The sequence below is a fragment of the Trematomus bernacchii genome, unplaced genomic scaffold (genome assembly GCF_902827165.1).
Source record: "Trematomus bernacchii unplaced genomic scaffold, fTreBer1.1, whole genome shotgun sequence".
NCBI classification, from domain to species: Eukaryota; Metazoa; Chordata; class Actinopteri; order Perciformes; family Nototheniidae; genus Trematomus; species Trematomus bernacchii.
In genome coordinates, this window is record NW_022987714.1 from 6,046,907 (window position 1) to 6,068,082 (window position 21,176).

The following is a 21,176-nucleotide window of genomic DNA, read 5'->3' on the forward strand; positions in this document are numbered from 1 at the left end:
GATTGCTCACCACAACTTAAAGCAAGCAAAACTAAATGCACCAGATCTTGAAAAAAGGCAACACACTCACAGTAAGACTGACTTTTACAGTTTTATAAGTGTGTGAAAACATATTGCAACTCTATACACCATGACATTTTGGTTATACATATGGTGAAAGCTTAATCTCCTGAGGGGTATGCAGATTTCTTCACATGTATGACTTTCAGGTCATAAATGTGAAAGTCATGAGGGCAGCCCTTAGAGCAGGCAAAAACAAACCATCTTCTATTTGAATATTTATTAGTTTAGGTGGGGACAATACAAAAAGTCAAAGTAATAAAAAACAAACCATTCTGGTCACACTCCGTTTCTTTCAAGGCATCAGTTACAGCAATGAAGTAAAACTAGGCTTTATAACTGTACAAAGTGAATGGACAAAAAAAAACCACCATCCCACAGTCCGCTTGTATGATGAGAGCAACTTTAAAGACCCAAAGAGGCAACAAACACCAGACTTCCTAGGCTTCAAAATGAATCTGTATCACATCATTGTCTTCATCAACATCATTCTCTTATCAGAGGCTGCCTGCCAATCACACACATTTAACAAAACAGAATGCAACAGACACAAAAGGCAAATGGATTTTTAAGTATGCTCTAATCTTACGTATGTTTAGCATGGGGATACTGCAGGTTGAGTCCACTGGGTGATGACATGCCCCATTGGCCACTGTGTGGGGCTGTTTTTCATGTAGACGCACACCAACCCAGTCTTTTCTGTGTACATACTATTTTGTGTATATATTTAAACACTCTAGGATGGTTTTGTAGTTTGCGTGTCTAAAAACACTCAGCGGTTCAGGTCTATGATGCAGCACAGGAGGATTACGAAGTTGCTCCAGGAGTCGGGTTGACATTCTGCGTGGCTGCTTGTGGGGCCACCTCTATGATCCGTGGCTTGTCAATGATGCGAGCAGTGCGATTTCCTTTCTCTACAATTCCTATGATCCACGCTTGGTGGCCCTCGCCGTATTTTGGGGATTTGATCTCGGCACAGAAACGAGCAGCCTGTTCTCGAGGTAGACAGATGAGCAGGCCTCCTATAAAGGAACGAGATTGTTTCAGTCACAAGGGTCTCCGATAGAAATTTCAATGTGTATTGATGCTCGTGAGTGTGAGAGTCTTATCCTATGTTTCTGAATGTTGTGATTAAGAGATTTGATCATCTTTTTGGGCTCCTCTTTGTGGCCTCAAGGCTCAATTCTCAGTCCAGGCTTGTTTTACTTTCACTAGATCCCACTTGAACATATTGTATACCAGAATTACTGTAATCTTACTGCGACAAAAGTAGCTTAAAACAATGAATGTTGTTGTTTTACAAATGTTTCAAAAATAGGTGTTCATTTTTAAACCATTTCCAGGCCACTCAGTTCTTCCTTTCCCTTAAACAAAAACCAAAGTAAGTATAGCTTACAAATTACCTTCAGTCCAACTTCAACATACAATTACTATGACATTTCTGCTTCTTTCTGCTTGAAATATTTATGGATTTATTTTTTATATCATGGCCTGTTGTCTCTCTCCATGTTGTAAAAGTTAGTCAATCTCATCTTTTTAGACTGCCTTAGCAAATTATGACCGTAGAAAATTGTGAATATGCATCAGTCTTATATTGATGTTTTGATATGTTGGTGCGTCCTGTGAAGCCCTTTGTGAGGCAAAATGTAAAAACGGTTAAGACACATACCAGATGTTTCAGGGCAGGTGCCATGCATGAGTCCAAACATGTTCCCACAGGCTTTGGACACTGCGGCCATCTTGGCAAGCACCGGGAGGTTGTGGATGACAAATGACACTTCACTTCGTTGTTGCCGTGCCAACGTCTGAGCGTGGCCAAGGATGCCAAACCCTGTGATGTCGGTGGCGGCGTGAGCGTTGAAGGTGTGCATGAGACCAGCCGCTACAAAGAGAAAAGAGAGATAGATGGCATTTTGATGAATTAATTTGATTTGTTGGTTGATATTAGGGGGATGCACAACTCCGTTTTCGTTATTGAAGATTAGTGAGTGTGACGAAGAAACATTAACTATTGTGTTATGCCAAAGACTGGCCAAATGTGTGTTGTTTTGAAAGAAAACAAATAACCATTATTTATATATATAAATAACACATGCAATATATACTATATATATATATATATAGTATATATTGCATGTGTTGTAACCATGAATAGGTGATCCAATAATGTTTTTTTTTCTTTTGGTTTTTTTAGAAAAGACTTCTTAGCCACAGTCGGTGCAATACAGCAGTTACTGCAGAGGATAGTGCTGTTCACAAAGAAGGTCCCTAATTCACTTTTTTTATATGACACACAGCTGATGTAGTAGTGAGGCCATACACGTAGCTATGGGTGGGCGCTCCGATTTCATCCAGTAAACATGCGCTATGCATTGTTGTCCGGAATCAGTAGCCTTTTGGTAAACTAGCTTGACAAAATGGACATTATTTCAGTGTTCAACATTAAGCCCTGTCGACTCCTGCCTTGACCATCAAAGGTATTTGGACTGTAATAGTATATTTCATTATTAATTACAGGTAAAATGTAAATTTGGTAGTTATTGTTTTTGATGGTTTTGCAATTGGACTTTACGCAATAGGCGCGTTCACACCAAGTACTTTGCCGTATTTAGTGCCGGCACTCAGTGCCCCGGCACTTATTACCCCAGGGCATTTAGTACAGATCGCGTTCACACCGGAGTACTTTTCCCTGAGGGAAGATTACGCAAATGAGCAGCTGACGTCACTTCTTCTTCTTCTGCTTTGGGTTTACTGGCAGGCCGCAAACAACTTCACGGCGTATACTGCCACCCGGAGTCCCCGGCCGGAAGTCCGCGGAGTTGGGGACTGGCTTCAGTAGAAGCTGCTGGGACTCCCAGCAGCTTCTACTGAAGCCTTCCGAGTAAATCGCCGGAACACCGACACCTCCTCATCTCCAGCGCTCCCAACTAACGGAACTAAACGCGAAAAGTTTGAATGTTGCAATTGGCTAGAAGAAAATCTTGTTGAATGTGTATAATTAAACAAATAAATGAAATATAAATTCATTCACCACACTGCAATGCCCTCTGAGATTATTAACAAATGTTGTCTTTTGTGCATCTTTTTGAGTGAAATATGACAAAAGACCAATAAGCTTCTGGAAAATCTCCAGCACTGCAATGAATCCTACCCTTATGAGTCAAAGGGCTGAGTGCTGTCATATTTAGGGTCGCCTAGAATATCTAAGAATTATTTTAAATATTGATGAATCTGCCAATTACATTATTGATTAATCAATTTACAGTTGTATTCCTTAAAATGTCGGAAAAAAGTAACCAACATTTTAAATTAAAGTATTTCATGGCCACTGGACATATACATTTTTAAACGCATAATATTTTGTCTACATCTGCTAGTGGGAAAAACATGCATGGATAGCCATCGGCCAAAATGAGTTGAACAATATCGGCATGAATCCAATATTGTGCATCTCTTTGACAAACAGTCAAAAACATAAAATATATTCAGTTTTTTTAATTCTAGAATACAAAGAAAAGCAGCACATTCTCACAATTGAGTAGCTGATAATAATGTAAACAGTTAACAAAATCCCTACGGATACATTTGTCCCAGAGTCATAAATAACGCTCCAGCGCTCCCATGTTTTATTTTGTGTTGCCATAAGTTAGTCTCTCTGCGTTTGTGCACTGGGCGAATGCTAATGCTAATAATGCTAATGCCAGGATAATAAAATGGCGGCTCTACAAAACATTTCAGAGTTGTACGGGGCGTGGTTTGCAATTCGCCCAGCCAATCAGAACTGGGGCACTTTTTTCCCCCAGGAAAGTACCATCTCTCAGCAGGCACTAAAAATGGGGGTAAAAGTTCCCAAGATTAAGTGCTCTTTTTGGTGTGAACGCGACATATGGGGTACTAACGGAACTAAACGCGAAAAGTACGTGAAAAGTACTCCGGTGTGAACGCGGCTAATGTGTGTGTTTATGTGGCCGCCGTTCCAGTAGCCTACTGCTAGATTTATTTAGTAATAAACGGGAATGAGAATGTCGGTACCGCTCTGTGTATCCATGCTTTATTGTTGATGCTGTTAGCAGCTGTGTGTTTGTGCAGCCGTGCCATGTTATACTGTGCTGGTGTTGTGTGCCTGTAACATGACTTCTAATATGCGGCTCGTCTGAATAAACTTTTTTGCAATCAGGCAAGTATAGTTGGCTTAATGGTGGCTTATTTCAGTTAACATGCGTTTTAGGACATATTAAGTATGTTTGGCCCATATCTGCCTACGCTACTGAGGCCCAGCTTAACTAAATAATTAACAGAAAAATAATGATTCATTTAAATAAATAAAAAAGGAGAGTATTACAGCAATTCAAAAATGTGGACACATTCTTAGAGGTTTTACCTGTCCTGTTGAGCCGAGCCATGTTCATCATGGCTTCATGGTAGGCCAGCTCTACATCCTCCTGGGTTACCACCAGCTTGATCTTGTTCCACTTTTCAGGCTGAGAGTTAAAAAGAAAAACGTCAATTGCGTTGGTTTGCATGCTAAAAACAAGAATTGTACAGCAAAAGTGATTCATGATTGAGCATTTTGACTTACAATATCTAGCCACTGGTGTACTGCAACCGCCACTTGTGTTCCGAGTGGCTTGGTCAACACCAACACGTCTCCTGGCACTGCATTGTCTGGCCTGAGAAAATCAAATATATACATTACAACTAAATTATGCATTATACATAAATAAGAAAATATATGTAGTAGCAACTCAAATCCTACATGATGAATTCGTTGGGTTGGCAGACTGTTGTTGCAACTCCTCCCAACACCACCCAGGGGTTGAGCACCGTCTGTCCTCCTGTTACTGATGTGCCCGCCTCCTCTGATGCATCCTTAAAGCCCTGGATGACCAGCGGCATGACTTTGTCTCTCTCCTGTAAAGACAAGAAAATAAATTCAGAGCACAGACAGGGAGCACATTGGAAAAAAATGTAATTATATATTGAAACATGTTATAAATTAACAGTTTACTGTAATAACATGTTGTATAAGTGGTATTGCGTTTTATCTACTATTACACAATTGGTTCTTCACAGTTATTGACCAGAAACTAGATCCAAAAGTGAATGCATTAACGGAGATGCTTCTTACCTTCTCTGACATTTTGTTGCTGACCCCCAGAAGCATCAACATGTTGTCACACTCTGTCACTCCCATGGCATACAGGTCACTTAGAACATTGGCACAGGCAATTCTTCCCTACAAAATAGAAATAATAATAATGAAGCACATCTAGGGTTTTTGTGTAAAGTAGGCCTCCAGCACAGCGTATAAAAGTAGACAGACACAGAAATATAACAGTGGCATCTTTCAGTTTGTCACATAGGTGTATATTTAATAATACCACAATGGCATTAGTAATATCCATAAAAGAAGAGATCCATACCATCATGTAGGGGTCATCCACAATGGGGTAGATGTAATCTGTTGTTTGGACCAGGGAAAGGCCACCATGTCTGAGGGGGATCACACAGGTGTCCATGCCTATGCCTTGAAAAATAAAAGAGTTCACTATGTGATATATTGTTCTGATTCTGAACCAAAAAAATCCTGATTAAAGAGCAGTTAGTTTGAAATTGACTGCTGGTCTTTAAACAGAGATTAAAATGTTATTGTAAGCAATTTGTAACTTAAATCGTTTGTTATTATAGCGCTATATGAAGATCCTTATTACCTAATCGTGGCATAACTGCCCCCAGGAACTGTTCATCTTCTTGATAGTGGTTCTCCTGTAGGTTTTCTAGCAATTTCTGTAAAACATCTTGGGGCACCTGTGACCAAAGACAATAACCACCATGTTGTTATCATACAATGTTGAATCAGATGTTCTTATTCAGTTGGATAATCATACAAAGACAGTAATGCATCCGAGGCAGATGTTCATAAGGAGAGCTAACCTTGCAGCCTGTGCCCTTGAGCTCAGCGAAGCGTGTGAGCCGGAAGTTCTTGTCCAGCTCATAGCTCTCCGGGTTAAAGGACTCCCTCACCGACATGTCTGTAGAAGCTCTGGGTCTTCACCACTACAACCACATCAATGACCAGGACAAAACAACAACATATAGATTATAGGAAACACTGTTTGAATGTTGCAATTGGCTAGAAGAAAATCTTGTTGAATGTGTATAATTAAACAAATAAATGAAATATAAATTCATTCACCACACTGCAATGCCCTCTGAGATTATTAACAAATGTTGTCTTTTGTGCATCTTTTTGAGTGAAATATGACAAAAGACCAATAAGCTTCTGGAAAATCTCCAGCACTGCAATGAATCCTACCCTTATGAGTCAAAGGGCTGAGTGCTGTCATATTTAGGGTCGCCTAGAATATCTAAGAATTATTTTAAATATTGATGAATCTGCCAATTACATTATTGATTAATCAATTTACAGTTGTATTCCTTAAAATGTCGGGAAAAAGTAACCAACATTTTAAATTAAAGTATTTCATGGCCACTGGACATATACATTTTTAAACGCATAATATTTTGTCTACATCTGCTAGTGGGAAATACATGCATGGATAGCCATCGGCCAAAATGAGTTGAACAATATCGGCATGAATCCAATATTGTGCATCTCTTTGACAAACAGTCAAAAACATAAAATATATTCAGTTTTTAATTCTAGAATACAAAGAAAAGCAGCACATTCTCACAATTGAGTAGCTGATAATAATGTAAACAGTTAACAAAATCCCTGCGGATACATTTGTCCCAGTCATAAATAACGGCAAAGCCAAATTAACATTTAATAACTCCAAGTTACACCTTAGTTACAACTACAAACAATTATATTGTAAGTCTATTGTATTGAACTGAATAACATTACCCAGACACATCTATGTTTGGGGTAAAATTACATTGATGTTGACAGACAAATCAATGGAAAAACATTGAATTCGTCAGTTTTGTACGAAATAACATTTTAAAACTCCACAATGAGCGTGCTCACAGATTCACATTTGTACAGTGAAATACAAATAAATGCTTGAATTACCCAGAATAACATGAAAATAGTTCAAGCTCAGCCACCTGACAGGGTTATTGGTTAATTATAACCCCGGTGGTTGTTTAACCTGCTGTAAGGGGCCTCGGTTTGTACACAGTGGGAGTGTTCAAGAGACAAAATGCTGCTAAGTTCATTCAACCCTGCGGCACTATAATAATATCATTGCCGATCAATGTTACAATACTCGGTGAAACGAATGCCATATTATTAGCAACAGGGCGCTGAACTGTAAGACATATGTGCTGATTGTGACAGCTATATCTTTTTACGCTTGTTTGTTTTGCTGAAAATGCAGTTTCCGTTTCCATGCTAGCTTTCGCTTGCAAAGGCTGATCAATGCATGAGGTGATGAGCAGCTCTGTGCAACAAAGAACACCGAGTGTCTGAGTGTGCGAGCTGAACTGCATTTAAAAACACACACAGTAAAGGCTAACGACTAAATGTGATACATAGTTGTGTAACATAGTGCCAGCTCGTTCACATGTAAGTTGAAAAGTTGCCGTAGAGCGCCGAATAAAAATGTCGGCGGCGGAAAAAATTAACCCTTTCCTGTCCATCGCCATGCGATGTGTGCAACATCAGTGTTCGTATCAATAAAACAGCACTAAACATGCAACCTGTGCAACGTTTGTAATGATATGTTGCAATATAAGTGTTTACAATGGCTCTAAATGCGATATTAGGACCAAAGCGGAGTTATATTCTTGCAACATTTCCCCTTTAATTGCTGTGTCCAGTTTATCCTTACCAGCTTCACGTTAGCGGTGGATCCCGACAGAAGAGCGGGGACGGCACCAGAATGCATTGGGGCCAGAATCGGGCGTCCTTGGAGAATGCCTGACGGAAAGTGAGACATTTGTTTTCTTCTTACTCACAACTAGATGACAAAGAAAATAGGTAATCATGTACAATGAAGTATATTTGAATTCATATACTTTTTTGAGCACGTATATCTTTATAAAACAATATATGGTTTACAATATAGAGAGGAAACTCACCAGATCTCAAAGGGTCCTCTGCATGAACAGCGGCGGCTTTAACATCCCCTTTAATGATCTGGGAAGTCTGGCAACAAAATCTCTACAATGGAGTGTACCTTTAATTTACTGTTTTCCCTCCAATTGCACCCAGAACAACATAACATTGCCTGGCTGGAATATAGGTATTTAGCAAAGGCTGGGGCTTGTAACCTTACATTATGAACGATCTTTAATAGAATTGTATGTTGTATTTCGTTACAGTTTCTTAACATTGGTAACCAATATGTTCATATTGATTTAAGCACTTGAGATGTTTCAGGAAGAAATTCAGTCATATTAGGTATTTTTCATTTCTTCTGTTGTTATTTTTACTTCTAATTCTAGAATATTAAAAACGAAAACAGGACAAAATGGCCAGGGAAACATTTAATGTTGGAAACAACTATTAATTTAATATGCACAGTGATTGAAAATGAAATACAATTGTTACTTCATTACAATATTAACAACAAGCACAATATATATATGCATAGCCTAACCATTCTAATAATGAAAATAAAAAAATAATACTATTCATATAATATTATACATTTAATATTTTCAACCAGTTCTAGCTTACCAACTTGTTTTTTATTTGCAAAATTGCCCATTACATATATCTTTGGATGTATGTTTGTAATTAATGTTGACACTTCACTGCACATAACACCAAGTGAAGTACTGGTCGCTTAAGGCACAATCCACAATGGAAAACTTCCCATAAAAAATAATTTGTGCATATTAATTATACGGTTACAATTGGCCTTCTTCGTTTGGTTTTAAACGTGTGACTACTATTAATGACATATGAGAACTACGTAAAAGCTGTAGCCTATAATGAAAACATCAAGTCACTTCTAAACATGAACATGATAGGACATTTTTTAACAATCGTATAGTTCAGTGTATATTGGCCCACAATCCTGGATTGTGTGTGTGTGTGTGTGTGTGTGTGTGTGTGTGTGTGTGTGTGTGTGTGTGTGTGTGTGTGTGTGTGTGTGTGTGTGTGTGTGTGTGTGTGTGTGTGTGTGTGTGTGTGTGTGTGTGTGTGTGTGTGTGTGTGTGTGTGCGCGCGTGCGTGTGTGTGTGTGAGGGAGAGTCCTTTTAAATAATCTTGCATGTGTTATTTTGGTCCTTTCGTCTCTTTTCCCTTTACATCCATAACATACAGCAGTTGCAAAGAAAATATCTAAAGTTGCAAAATGCATCAAGGTAGAGAAGTAATAAAGACATTCAACAAATCTTCTGTAAGGCCATTGTGGCAGCCCTTACATCAACCAGTCATGTCCACCACTGGCCCCTCAACACTTGCGGGCTTGTTATAGTCACAGCCTATAAAAGAAGGAAGAAAATAATGTTCAATATATAAAGTATCAACACAGCAAAAGCTTGAATTTGCATTTGAGGGATTTTGTATTGGTCTGAAAGTCAGCAGAAAGATAAATGCTATTGTGGCATAGATATAATAAGGTGAAAAAGGGGATAAGGTGCATGGTGTCAAAGTATTTAGCTGCCATTTTGGGAAACCAGGTGAGAATAATGTCACAGCAACATCGTGACAATAGGCAAGCCAGCAACACAAGTGTGTGTGTGTGTGTTTTCAGTGGAAAGTGAAGTGGGGAGAGGTAAGAATACTGATTGCTCAGGGCAGATGGAAATGTTGTGATATCCTACATATAAAAGGTCTGTGCACTGTTTGCGTGTGTGTGTGTGAATATTTCATTTTTAGGTTCATACATGTGGAAGATCCATTTAAGATTTCTTCTGCTTCTGCTGCATCTGAATAGGCAAAGGATAAACAAGATTAACCTCAAACATTCGAACAAGGCCTCGTCTGTCAGTGGTCATTTTGTAATTAACCTATAATAATTTATGAATTTAGCTGCATGCTTAACTGTACCTCTCTTCAGCCTCCTCCTGGCAAGTTTGATCTGATCTTGAAGGATCTGAACCCAGTCTCGTGGACCGGGCAACTTTTCTATTCTGTGTTCTGTGCAGTATTTCTCTGTAAACACTGGACAGAGTTTACAGATCTGTGTGAATGTTTTATTCATATTTCAATGTATCACTATTGTTGTGCACTGGTTAAACAAGACTGATTAATTATTTTGTTTCTCACCTTTAATGGCACCCACAATGTTCTGGTCCAAGCCCTTACGGTTATCATTGAGCCCTCTCTTCCTTTTACCATTTGGCAAGGAGTTAGCCAACGTAGTATCGTCAAAGAAGGCACACACCTGAACACAAAGCTCCATGTTAGAACACTGTTGAGCCTTTTGTGATCTTATAGCTCATTAGTAAAGTCAATTATAAGATATTTGTTGTTGCTGTTCAAAATCTAATGTAAGTATCTAGTGACTGCAAAGCTGATAACAATAAAAGGGCAGTGAATTGGCTCTTAAAAACATATTGATGCAAACCAGTTTCCGGAACAGCAGGCTGCCAGAGCGTGTATAGTTGACCAGAATGGAGTCAAGCTGAGCCTTTGAGATATACACGTCATAATCCTCCGCAAGACGCACCTCAGACTAAAAGAATCAAATAACACTTACTGTGAACTGTGAAGTATTATGGGAAAATTAAGACAAACATAAGACAAATCTAGTATTGGAAGAAAAATAGAGAACTCACAAACTGAGGGCAATACAATTAAGTTTTCTCCAAACATAAGGATGTTTGGAGCAAATAAACATCTTATACATTCCAAAAAATATCATTTGGAATCCAAAAAGGTCTTGGAACACAAAGGTCAACCTTGGAAACAAATTAATATTAAACAAACAATTGCATTAGCTTTCTAAATAATACGGAAAAACTTTAAGGCAGCATTATGTAGTTGTATAAATTCAACACTTGTATTTCCACATGCCAATTCTAGTTGAGGTTGAGGTAAAAAAAAATTTGATTTTGGTAACACATAGTATAAAGACCACACCTAGTGCATTATCGGGGCATTCAGAGTGGCTTTTCTGTGGGAGTGCAGTAAACAAGAGATACTATTGAGGCTCAGAAAACAAGTGCATTCAATTATGCTAACGTAAATATTACCTCTAACACATGAGGCTCCCTGAGTTTGTTCAGGAGAGTATTGTGTCTGTTGTTGACAATAACTGGGTTGTTTTGAGGTGGCAGCACAGAAAGAGCAGAGGATGTGGGATGGCTGTTTGGTGTAGATGAGCCTTGCTCTTTCTCACATTCCTCCCTCTTTCCAGATTCTGCAGGTGCAGCTATAAGTGGTGAAGCCTCGAGAGGGGCAAGAGCCGCTCTCCTAGTACTAGACACAGTAAGTGGTGCCACTTTATAGATTGGCCTTCTCTTGCGCGGCCTACAGCGAGGAGCAGGGCCTGGTACCAGACGAGGTTGGCATGGTGATGCTGCCTCTTCCTGTCTTTCCAAGGATCCTAGAAAAAGACGGTAACATATTTAATTTTTCTTTCTCACTTTCCCACGGTGTGTGAGTGTTTGTGTTTATCCACTGACCTTTTTGAGTCTGCATCAGCCTCCTCATGGCACGCATTTCCTGCAAAATAGCCTGCAAGGTGCCCTTACAGTTACACTTACAGCAGGGGGTCTCTGGCGCAGCAGGAGGGATTACATCTGCTGAAGAGACATTTGGTTAGTGAATGTCTAACATGCATACACATACGGGTGCAATATGCTTTCACAAATGAATAAAAGTGTTTGTCTCTCACACAAATACCTCTGTAATTTGTTGTACCTGTACAATAAAAAATGTGTGCAGTGTCCAGCAATACACTATCTCCTCTTTTCTATGAGCATATTTTTTCTTTGAGTATAAAGATGTCATTGTTGGTTTTTCTACTCTTCAAACCTGCTCTGGTACCCTACCGTTAGCTTCATTTGTTTTGATCAGATCCTTGGTGTTGTTCAGGCTCCTCAGGGCCTTGGAGCGGGTGCTGTACTGCCCACAGCCTGGACCGTTGATGATGGAGGTGGGAATGGATGAAGGTGGATGAGTTGGGTCCCCCGCAGAGTTCCAGCTGTTGCTCTGGTGGTCCTCTGATACAAGAGATGAAGGTGCAAGCTGATGTGCCCAAGTCAGATTCCTATCCTGGGGCTCCTTTGTTAAGCTGTCCTGCTCCGTCACCACACGCTGATACACCCTGCCTGTCTTATCACTCAGGAGCCTCATCATTCCTGTGATTTGCCTCTTGATTTCCACTCCTTTATCCTTCCGCCACACTGCATAGAGAAAGATGTAGGAATTTAGATCTGCCATGATACATTATAGAAATTAATCCTTAAAACGGTACATACCATCATTCACAGCAGCATCCTTAGACTCTCCATTGACATCTTTGCAGTTGGAATTCATCATTATTGAAGGGGCACTGCCTGCTGCAATGAAATGAAAACTTAATATGCCATGTGTGACAGATAGATGCAGAATAATGCTGTGGCCATTTGCAATGTCATAATTAAGCTTTTGCAGGCTGATGATGTCAACAGAAGCAGCCCCCCCCCCCCCCCCTCCTCCATCACAACCAGAAATCACCACCTGTAGGCAGAATGTAGAAGTGTAGCCAAGAGAGGTGGCCTGGAGCGCAATAGCTTCAGCAGAAAGGGAACAATTTGAGCTGCTTGCTGTATATTCAGAATGCCCAACATGCTGGACTCAACATGTTGCAGCTACATGTGTTTAACAATTCATTTAATTAACGTTTTAGTGAATCTATTGTGGGACTGAGCCAAAAAATGTTTTTACATGTAATAATGAAATCGTTAGAGTTAGCTGTTAACGTGGCAGAGACAACAGACATTGTCATGGCCATATCTTTTGTTGACAGAGTCTCTGCTGGCAAACAGCGCCAGACAAACAGCCAGACACAGACGCGCGTCTTGCAAGATCTTGCATTCATTTATCAGCCTACCTTCATCCGTGACCAGTTTAAAGCTCTGTGACTTCCTTCTCCTCTTCCTTTCCCCAAACTCCATTGTCAGGGGGGGATATAGTCTTGGGTAAGTCGTGCAGACGAAAATCGCTCTTCAGAAAACCAAAATCAGATGATACACTCAGCGGAATCTCTGTCTGTCTGCCTTATTAATCAGTTAAATTCCTCCTCAGGCTGCACTACAGATCCTGCCATCGGCACATTTTCATCTTATTAAGCTTAAATGGAACTGATAAATGCCACTGCCTGCCTGATATATCCCCGCTCCCAACAAGGATGCTGGCTCTTCCCTTTCGCCATGTAAATAAATTAATTACTTTAATATTACAATTTCGTCACATATCCCTTTGCGCCACCTGATGGTTCTCATCTAAAAGGTCGAGTCACACATTTGCCACTGTGGTATCCAAACAATGGTCTGGCATTTGAGCAAAAGCAAAAAGGACACCAGAATGCAAACATCAACTTGTTTCTTGTACTCTCAGTCTCAAATAAGTGAAACATTATTAATGTTATTAGATCCCTTTTTGTTATTTTGACAACTTATTTTTCTACATTTTACAAAAGATGTAAATGAAAAAATTACCACCTCTAATGTTTGACTGATTTCATGAGTAAGTTGTTAAACTAATGTTGCATTTATTAAAGATGATACCAGACAGGACTTAGATTGCTATCCTATTATTTTGGGCATAGATGATATCTATATATTCATATGTTGTACATCAATGAATACATTTCCCCTCCCTCCTGTCATGACCTCGCTTCAGGCAGCAGAATACATTCTGAGTCACTGGCAGAAAACAGTAGGTCACGTATACAAATGCATGCCATTTAAGTTGGTCTTACTTATTCCATAATTTTTTCAAAAATAGTTTTTCATTTTTAGTCTCAGACCTTGCAAAAACTGAGATTTAAAATGATTGGACGTTGAAGAAACCAATGCTCACAGACTATTTTGTGCAATGTTGTACCATCTTGCAAGTGGACGATTATTGCAGCGAAGGAAAGGGAGCTCCAGCAGCCCATATTAGTCCTATATTGTTTTAGAATATGCACAACAATATAGCTGAATGGCAAGGCCAGATTAGATACACCAACAATGCCTTGAGTAATATTCCAACAGTCCTTTGCCAAATTTGTATAATAATAGAACATGCCAATAAAGCCATAATGTTTACTATATTATTTGTAACACAGGACACTGTAGGCTACATAACAGCACAGTAACTGTATGCCGAAGTTTGAGTGCTTGGTCCGGAAATATCCTAGCTTCGATTTTAGAGTGACTTTAATGGTCAATTGTTTTAATTTGTATTTATCTAACACCTTGTAACGGAGGACTCTTATTTTGAAATCTAGTGGTTTTTGTCGGTTGTAAGGTCAACTTCCGGGTCCGTGTATGTGGTGGCGTTGTTAGTTGTTACACAAGTCCCACTTTTTTAATTGTTTGTTAAAATAGACGACTTACGACCACCATTACTTAACAGAAATGGATATACTAAAGGCTGAGATCGCAAGGAAAAGAAAACTCATCGAAGACAAAAGCCTCATCGACGTGAGTAGCTGATTAAGTCGATTGTTATTGTTAGCTTGGTAACTTAGCCCTGTTGCTAACATGTTTACTAGCTTTAACTTAGCTAACGCTTGCTAACTCACATCAGACAGCGTTGCCTTTACAGAATCGTGTTTATACAGCTATTAATACATAGGCCAGTTTGAACTACACGTTCAGATATAGTTCATAGTAGGTCAGTAGGTTAAAGCCACCAAAGAATAGCGAACATTAGCAAGTGCGTAACGTGGCGTTAACGTTAGATACATGGATGTGCAGGCTGTTTCTAATGTTCTAACGTTATTATTAAACAGAAGTCAGATGTGCTTGCTCCATGCTGGGGAAATACTGGGATTTAAACCTAAACCATAAATGCTACACACAAAATAAAACCCATTAATAAACTAAGCTTCTAATAATATATGTGTAATTAATACGAATAAGCTCATGGGTTGATGATTGGTGATAGTTTATGTCCTGTAATACTTTTAGGGAATATCATTCTCAAATCTATTTTCAGTACCTTGTCATCCTTAAATATGTCACCTATAATGTTCATACTTTGTTAAAAAAACGAAGTAGTTTTATTTATCATTGCAAGAAGATACTTGCAGGACAGTATGCTCTCACCCAACACAAAGGGGAAAACAGTATTTTCTAAATCACTTTCTATTTTGTATTGAAGATAAACATTCATCAACCATAGTTCAAGAAAATAAAGAGTAAAACATATGCCATCTTTGTTGTGAGAGCTTTACTATTTTATACCACTCTAGTCTTGGCCACCGGTATGATGTTTTCATTGCTTGTATATAGAATTTTGTTATAAATGTTATAACAATTCCATCATATTTGTGCTTTCAGGACAACAAGAAATTCTTCAAAAGGTCCGATCTTGCACGCATGGAACAAGAAGATTACTTCATAAGATGCGGATATAAGGTTAATGTCAAGATCACTCTCTTTTTGCTCTCTCATACACACAAATGCAAATAAATCACTGCCTTTCTCCAGTTCAGATTCATCTCATGTTTGATTTGACATTTGTAATACTGTAATAAAACCTTTGCCAGGAAACAAAATAAGGTCAGTCTTTGATGCTCAGGTGTACATTGGTGTTTGTGTTTGCTGTTTTCCCCCAACCTGCCTCTGCTGCCTGCATCGGTAGGTTCAGAGAGAGACTCCTGAGAGCCAGGTATGGGACTGCACAGTGAAAGTAGCTGACAGGATGCATGATGAAAGGACAAAGCACACTGTGTCCCAAAGACTTTCGCTTCCTTGGCACCCTTTTTGAAAGTTTGCTCTCTAAAGCCAGTGAGGATCAAAGTAGAAATAACATGGTGGAGACATCTTTACTTTTGAGTAAAGCCCATGATGCCTGGGTCAACTCAATTTAGTGAACACATACTAATTCGATGTCTGATAAAACATGTAATCAGCTCATCTCTGCCTAATGTGAAACATCATTGGTCTTTTCCAGCACATTTTTAAAAGTCATGGATTTTTCTTTGATTTCAAATTAGGTACTTTCATAGTCTTGTCAATTGCAGAAACGCATTTGAAAATGTGATTGTTTTCAGACCTGCATTAAATTAATTAGCTAAACAACCACATGCTTCCAATTCACCACCATAGTCCATATTTATGCTTTTCACAATTTCACAACCATTATGACAACTACATTATATACTGGACCATTTCTGTGTTTCAAACCATTTACAAACACAAAAAGAATCACTTGGCAGAAACTTTGGGAACAAGGAAAGGAATCTACAAAGCCACAGTGGGACACAGACATGGTGTGGATTTCAGCATGGGATACCGAACTGAAATAAAAAAGATTTGTGTTAACAAGTTTCTTATTTTGCAAATAATCTATGACAGAAGCTTTTATATTTAGATCAACTATGTTTTTGTCCCCTAGTTTGCTTTGCCTTGTAACAGTTGCTCTATGGAAAACTGCATTTCTCTTCGACTTTGTGCAAGGCTTAAGATGTCAAACGTATTAAGCTGTGCTCTTTGTACACATACAGTATACTTGTTGTTTATTTGAGAAAAGGCCATTGATTGTTGGGGAGGCTTTTTGTAATCAGTTTCTGTTTGTTCTTTTAGATTGTGCTCCTTACACCACAATCTAAGAGTGCTGAGATTGCATGTGCCTATAAAAGCATGTTGTGGTAGCATATTGCAACAATAATTACTGAATATATTTTGCCTGTGATTAGACCAACTGAAATAAGATGATTTTTTTAATATTAAAATCCTGCTATATTAAAATCTTGCTATTTATATTAAAATGTACATTATAAGATTGATCATAGTGACACAACCTTTTTATCCCTAAGGTCTTATTAGGACATTGTTACATACCCCAGTTATATTTGTTTCATTTGCATTGGCCCAGAAAGCACAACCTTTCAATATGATCAAATTCACCTTCAATTATTCCTTCATAAATAAATATATTTATTTTCCCTCCTTTTTGTCCTAAAAGAATGATAACAAAGAAGAAGATGAGCCGTCCACCTCAGCGAAACCAGTGTTAACACTGGAGCTAACAGAAGAGAAACTGCCAATGTCACTGTCACGACAGGAAGTGAGTAAACGTAAATTATTAACACTTGCCTCAAAGTCATTTTTCTTTCCATATTAAAAGTCAATGCACATTTTTTGCATCACTGTGTTCGTAAAGGTAATTCGACGACTTAGAGAGCGAGGGGAACCAATCCGAATGTTTGCAGAGTCTGACTACGACGCCTTCCAGAGACTCAGGAAGATAGAGATTCAGACTCCTGAAGTGAACAAGGTAGGACTGATTGTGATGACACATTGCCCAGTAAAGACATCCTGATTCAAGTCCCTTCTATCCAGGGAGAAATAACACACAGTATACTCCACGTTGTAAAGTGCACTTCACGTCCCTTAACCGCCACTTTTCTATCAGCACTCAAAGGACTCATATTTGATTGTGTCGCTTTTTACTAAGATCCTGACAAGTTCTGTGAAGCAATCATAGTTAAGTCATTTTGGGGTGAATTAAGGGGAAATTAATCTGTTTTTTGTATGTGATTCTTTTATTGGTGTTATCGTCCTCGTTTTGAAAGTAGAAATAGAAAACATTCCCATTCTTCCCCCCTAGATGTTCTAAGCAGTATTACTGTTGGTGCAGGAAAGACAACCCGAGCTCTTTTTGTTTTCCACAAAGCCAACAACTAGTGACATTTAGTGACTTACTCATACCATTATGGAAAAAGCTAGGAATATATTCAAACATTTAAAATTGTAATTTATTCCCAATGTTGCTCAGAATCGCCCACGGCTATTATGCCAACCACACGGTGTTGAGTGCAGGCAGTTTCAACCTTTCCTTGCAACTGCGAATGAGCATTGGACTTCATCTGAGCTAGTACCACTAGTACTAGTACTACTAATACTTAAAATGCTGTTACAAGGAACCCGCAGCTGCATGAGTGGATGTAACAGTCTAAACATGGCTGGATTTGAAGTCGGAAAGGTTAAAGATGTCAGCAGGAAGGAGCCTTAAAGCTATCATCTTTCCAGTCTGTGTGCAAGGTCCATTATCATTTGGATAAAAGCTGGCATCATTGCACGGAACACATGTCATTTAATTTTCCACAGCTCCTTCGTTTTTTCAGAAGAATGTATTCTTGTTGGCATGGTGAAATCAAAGCTTATGAGTAACCAATCTAAAAGCAAGTGGTGTTACTATTCCAAAGCCTTAACATTGTGCAATCAACATTTATTTCAGTATGATGAGTTATAGCAAACACCCGTGTGTATTGTCAACTTTAAATACAGTATTCTGGTTGACACTGTTTAACTCTGTGTGTAGGGCTTGAGGAACGACCTGAAAGCAGCCATGGACAAGATTGACGCGCAGTACCTGAACGAGATCGTTGGAGGAACCGAGCCGGGAGAAGTGGACACACAGCACGACCTGAAAGTGCACGAAGAAAACACAACTATAGAGGAATTGGAGGTAGTAGACTGTGTCGTAACCAATTAGTAATCGAGGTTTGGGTGTTTTGTTAATACTGAATAATGTTTATTTATAAATTGATTTGGAACCAGCAAATATATTATAAGTTAAACACATTTTGTAAATTGTGTTCTTTATTAAGTTAAAGTTATGATGCAATTTATGTCTTATACTGAAACTGTACCTTTATGGTTTCTGCACTCTTATCCAGACTCTTGGTAGAACTCTGGGAAAAGGCGATGATAATGGAGACCAGGATGTTATCGACAAGTTCTTGAGGGTAAGACAAGAAAATAATGCTCTAACTTAAATCTAGTGGGAGCTTTTTCATAAAACATGTTTAACACGTCTCTGGCTACTGACTATGTGGTTCTTCATTCATTTACAGTGTTGAATTGCACTGTTATTAAATAGATCCAAAATATTATGATGATGGGATTTTTTTTGTTATGTGCCTTAACCCAATTCAAGATGAATATCCTACTCTGTCTGTCGTCTCTCCCCGTTTCAATACTTGGTACTGTTTTGTCTCATTTCCTGTTGCATTGTAGTTTCTTCTCGGTGTTTGGGCCAAAGATCTGAACAGGCGAGAGGACCATGTGAAGAGAAGTGTTCAGGGAAAGCTGGCCAGTGCCACTCACTCGCAGACCGAGTCTTACCTCAAACCTCTCTTCAGGAAGCTCAGGAAGAAGGTAACATTTTCAGAGCGAACAGAAAAGCTGCAAGGAAAATAGATTTCTTAATTTTTAATGGTTACACATTCTCTATTATCTCTTTCAGAATTTACCAGCTGACATCAAAGAATCAATTACCGACATCATTAAATTCATGTTGGAGAGAGAATATGTCAAGGTATGTTATTATCTGAAAAACAGTGTTTTTGACCATGTAAGCCTTTTTTACAATTTACAAATATATCAACTATTCAACATTTTGTCCAGGCAAATGATGCCTACCTGCAGATGGCCATCGGTAACGCTCCCTGGCCCATTGGTGTGACCATGGTGGGTATCCACGCTCGTACTGGGCGAGAGAAGATCTTCTCCAAGCATGTGGCCCACGTCCTCAACGATGAGACGCAGAGAAAATACATCCAGGTGAGACCCTCAGATTATCCCTTAGAGAGAATGCCTAAATCTATATAAGGAGGGGAATTATTTCAAGGAAATATTTATGATTGCACTATCAGCACTCTGACGGTGTAGGAATCAGTATCATCTTTCTTGTATGCGCTATGAAACGCATGTTTGGTTGGGTTGTATGGTTATATGTTTGAAATATGTACATTCAAATTATATTATTTGTATTCCCAATGTTATTTCTATTACCTAAGTAGAAGAGCACTATTTTCTACATGGCATATCTGTGCTTCTATTTATAAAATGACATTATATGCATATTTCCTCTTCTTATAGACATACGGTAACATAATTGTTGGACAGGGATTAACATTGGACACTTCCTGTACAGAAACATATTTACACACTGAATATTTTGCGAGTGCGGTATGCTTGTTCTGCTGCATTAAACTTCTACTGGTTTACAGTCACAACAACTGCATACATTGGCATTTTTTGTATATAAATAATACAAATGTAGTATTTTAGTGAATTCAAGTTGGTTCATCATTTACAGTTTTTACTAGAAATGATCACATTGTATCACATTAAATCAGTATAAAATCTGAAAAAACAGGACATGCACATTGACAAAAAGTTATAGTGTCAAGAAGGTCAAATCAGCTGCTATTTCACAAAATAAATTCACCAGGTAGGATATCAAAACCTTTTTTAAAATTGAACTAACAACTTAATTGCATTTTACGTTTGTTTCTACAGGGGCTGAAGAGGCTGATGACCATCTGCCAGAAACACTTCACGACTGTTCCTTCAAAGTGTGTGGAGTACAATGCTCTTTAACTTGTCACTTCAGCTTAATGTAGGCCCAGGCTGTCCGGTCAGTTAAATCACAATAGAAAATGAGAATTGTTCACAACAATGATGGGTTCTGGTATGACTAAAGTGTGGTTGTGGCAAACATCGAAATCTTTGACATTAAGGGCCCTAGAGTAAAGCTAACTTCTGGATAGAATTATCCCAGATTTATGTGGAGTACCATCGATAACCCTTGAGTCTGATTAGACTTGTGAACTTCTGGGAAAACTGATGTAGTCTCAGTCCTACTTGAGACCCTTTCTTTTTATGGATGCTTTCAGTCCAACCCATTGTTGCAGGAAATGTTAAAATGGTAAAAAGGTTCAATTGTATTTACAAATTTTCTTTTAATATTGGTTTCTTAAGTTTTTCAAAGATTGTATTTCCTGATAGTGTCATTAGCCAAGTAAGATCCAGTGTATGTAAGTTTTATTACGCCTGTGATTCTTGATTTTTTTTGACAAACTTAAATGAATGCAGATTCACTTATATGTGCATGCTTGAGTTTTCAGCTAATAATACATCCAATTCAGTGTGTCTCTGTACTATCTTAGTGAGAAAATAAAGTGTTATGCTTTACCAGCTGCTTGGATTGTTCTTTTTTATGCTGTGGGAAAAGTCAATCATCCTTCTTCAAGATTCATTTT

At 38.6% G+C, this 21,176-nt stretch overlaps 3 protein-coding genes across 4 annotated transcripts; 1 reads left to right on the forward strand and 2 right to left on the reverse strand.

The window, feature by feature from the left end:
• Positions 1-78: 78 nt before the first annotated feature.
• Positions 79-7,930, reverse strand: sephs1 (selenophosphate synthetase 1). The gene is made up of 10 exons (XM_034141687.1): positions 7,857-7,930; positions 5,995-6,117; positions 5,772-5,868; positions 5,484-5,587; positions 5,189-5,296; positions 4,817-4,971; positions 4,640-4,730; positions 4,442-4,541; positions 1,730-1,942; positions 79-1,082 (listed from the first exon to the last, which is right to left on the reverse strand). Exons 2-10 carry the CDS (start codon positions 6,088-6,090, stop codon positions 868-870), a joined length of 1,179 nt encoding a protein of 392 aa, XP_033997578.1. The 5' UTR covers positions 6,091-6,117; positions 7,857-7,930; the 3' UTR covers positions 79-867.
• Positions 7,931-9,231: 1,301 nt separating this feature from the next.
• bend7 (BEN domain containing 7) lies at positions 9,232-13,232 on the reverse strand. Its single transcript, XM_034141917.1, has 10 exons — positions 13,020-13,232; positions 12,406-12,486; positions 11,977-12,330; positions 11,608-11,724; positions 11,176-11,528; positions 10,548-10,655; positions 10,247-10,364; positions 10,028-10,141; positions 9,865-9,906; positions 9,232-9,459 (listed from the first exon to the last, which is right to left on the reverse strand). Exons 1-10 carry the CDS (start codon positions 13,081-13,083, stop codon positions 9,401-9,403), a joined length of 1,410 nt encoding a protein of 469 aa, XP_033997808.1. The 5' UTR covers positions 13,084-13,232; the 3' UTR covers positions 9,232-9,400.
• A 1,172-nt stretch (positions 13,233-14,404) lies between these two features.
• On the forward strand, positions 14,405-21,108 carry prpf18 (PRP18 pre-mRNA processing factor 18 homolog (yeast)). Of its 2 annotated transcripts, none has more exons than XM_034141803.1 (10): positions 14,405-14,598; positions 15,460-15,537; positions 17,090-17,191; positions 17,288-17,401; positions 18,449-18,598; positions 18,807-18,875; positions 19,147-19,287; positions 19,376-19,447; positions 19,537-19,692; positions 20,434-21,108. In XM_034141803.1, exons 1-10 carry the CDS (start codon positions 14,533-14,535, stop codon positions 20,512-20,514), a joined length of 1,029 nt encoding a protein of 342 aa, XP_033997694.1. In that variant the 5' UTR covers positions 14,405-14,532; the 3' UTR covers positions 20,515-21,108. The 2 variants fall into 2 exon arrangements, with proteins under 2 accessions (XP_033997694.1, XP_033997695.1); XM_034141804.1 differs by having other exon boundaries at positions 18,449-18,595.
• The last annotated feature ends 68 nt before the right edge of the window (positions 21,109-21,176 follow it).

Bases quoted from the DNA above. Each gene is read 5' to 3' on its own strand.
- sephs1 (XM_034141687.1), bottom strand. From the start codon at position 6,090: ATGTCGGTGAGGGAGTCCTTTAACCCGGAGAGCTATGAGCTGGACAAG. The intron at 4,972-5,188 runs GTAAGAAGCATC...TTGTCTTTACAG, and splicing joins GCAACAAAATGTCAGAGAAG to GAGAGAGACAAAGTCATGCC. The intron at 4,542-4,639 runs GTAAGTCAAAAT...TTTAACTCTCAG, and splicing joins TACACCAGTGGCTAGATATT to CCTGAAAAGTGGAACAAGAT.
- prpf18 (XM_034141803.1), top strand. From the start codon at position 14,533: ATGGATATACTAAAGGCTGAGATCGCAAGGAAAAGAAAACTCATCGAA. The intron at 15,538-17,089 runs GTTAATGTCAAG...TTGTCCTAAAAG, and splicing joins TCATAAGATGCGGATATAAG to AATGATAACAAAGAAGAAGA. The intron at 19,448-19,536 runs GTATGTTATTAT...CATTTTGTCCAG, and splicing joins TGGAGAGAGAATATGTCAAG to GCAAATGATGCCTACCTGCA.
- bend7 (XM_034141917.1), bottom strand. From the start codon at position 13,083: ATGGAGTTTGGGGAAAGGAAGAGGAGAAGGAAGTCACAGAGCTTTAAA. The intron at 11,725-11,976 runs GTAGGGTACCAG...TCTCTTCAGCAG, and splicing joins CAAAACAAATGAAGCTAACG to ATGTAATCCCTCCTGCTGCG. The intron at 9,460-9,864 runs GTATGAACCTAA...CTTCTTTTATAG, and splicing joins CTTAAATGGATCTTCCACAT to GCTGTGACTATAACAAGCCC.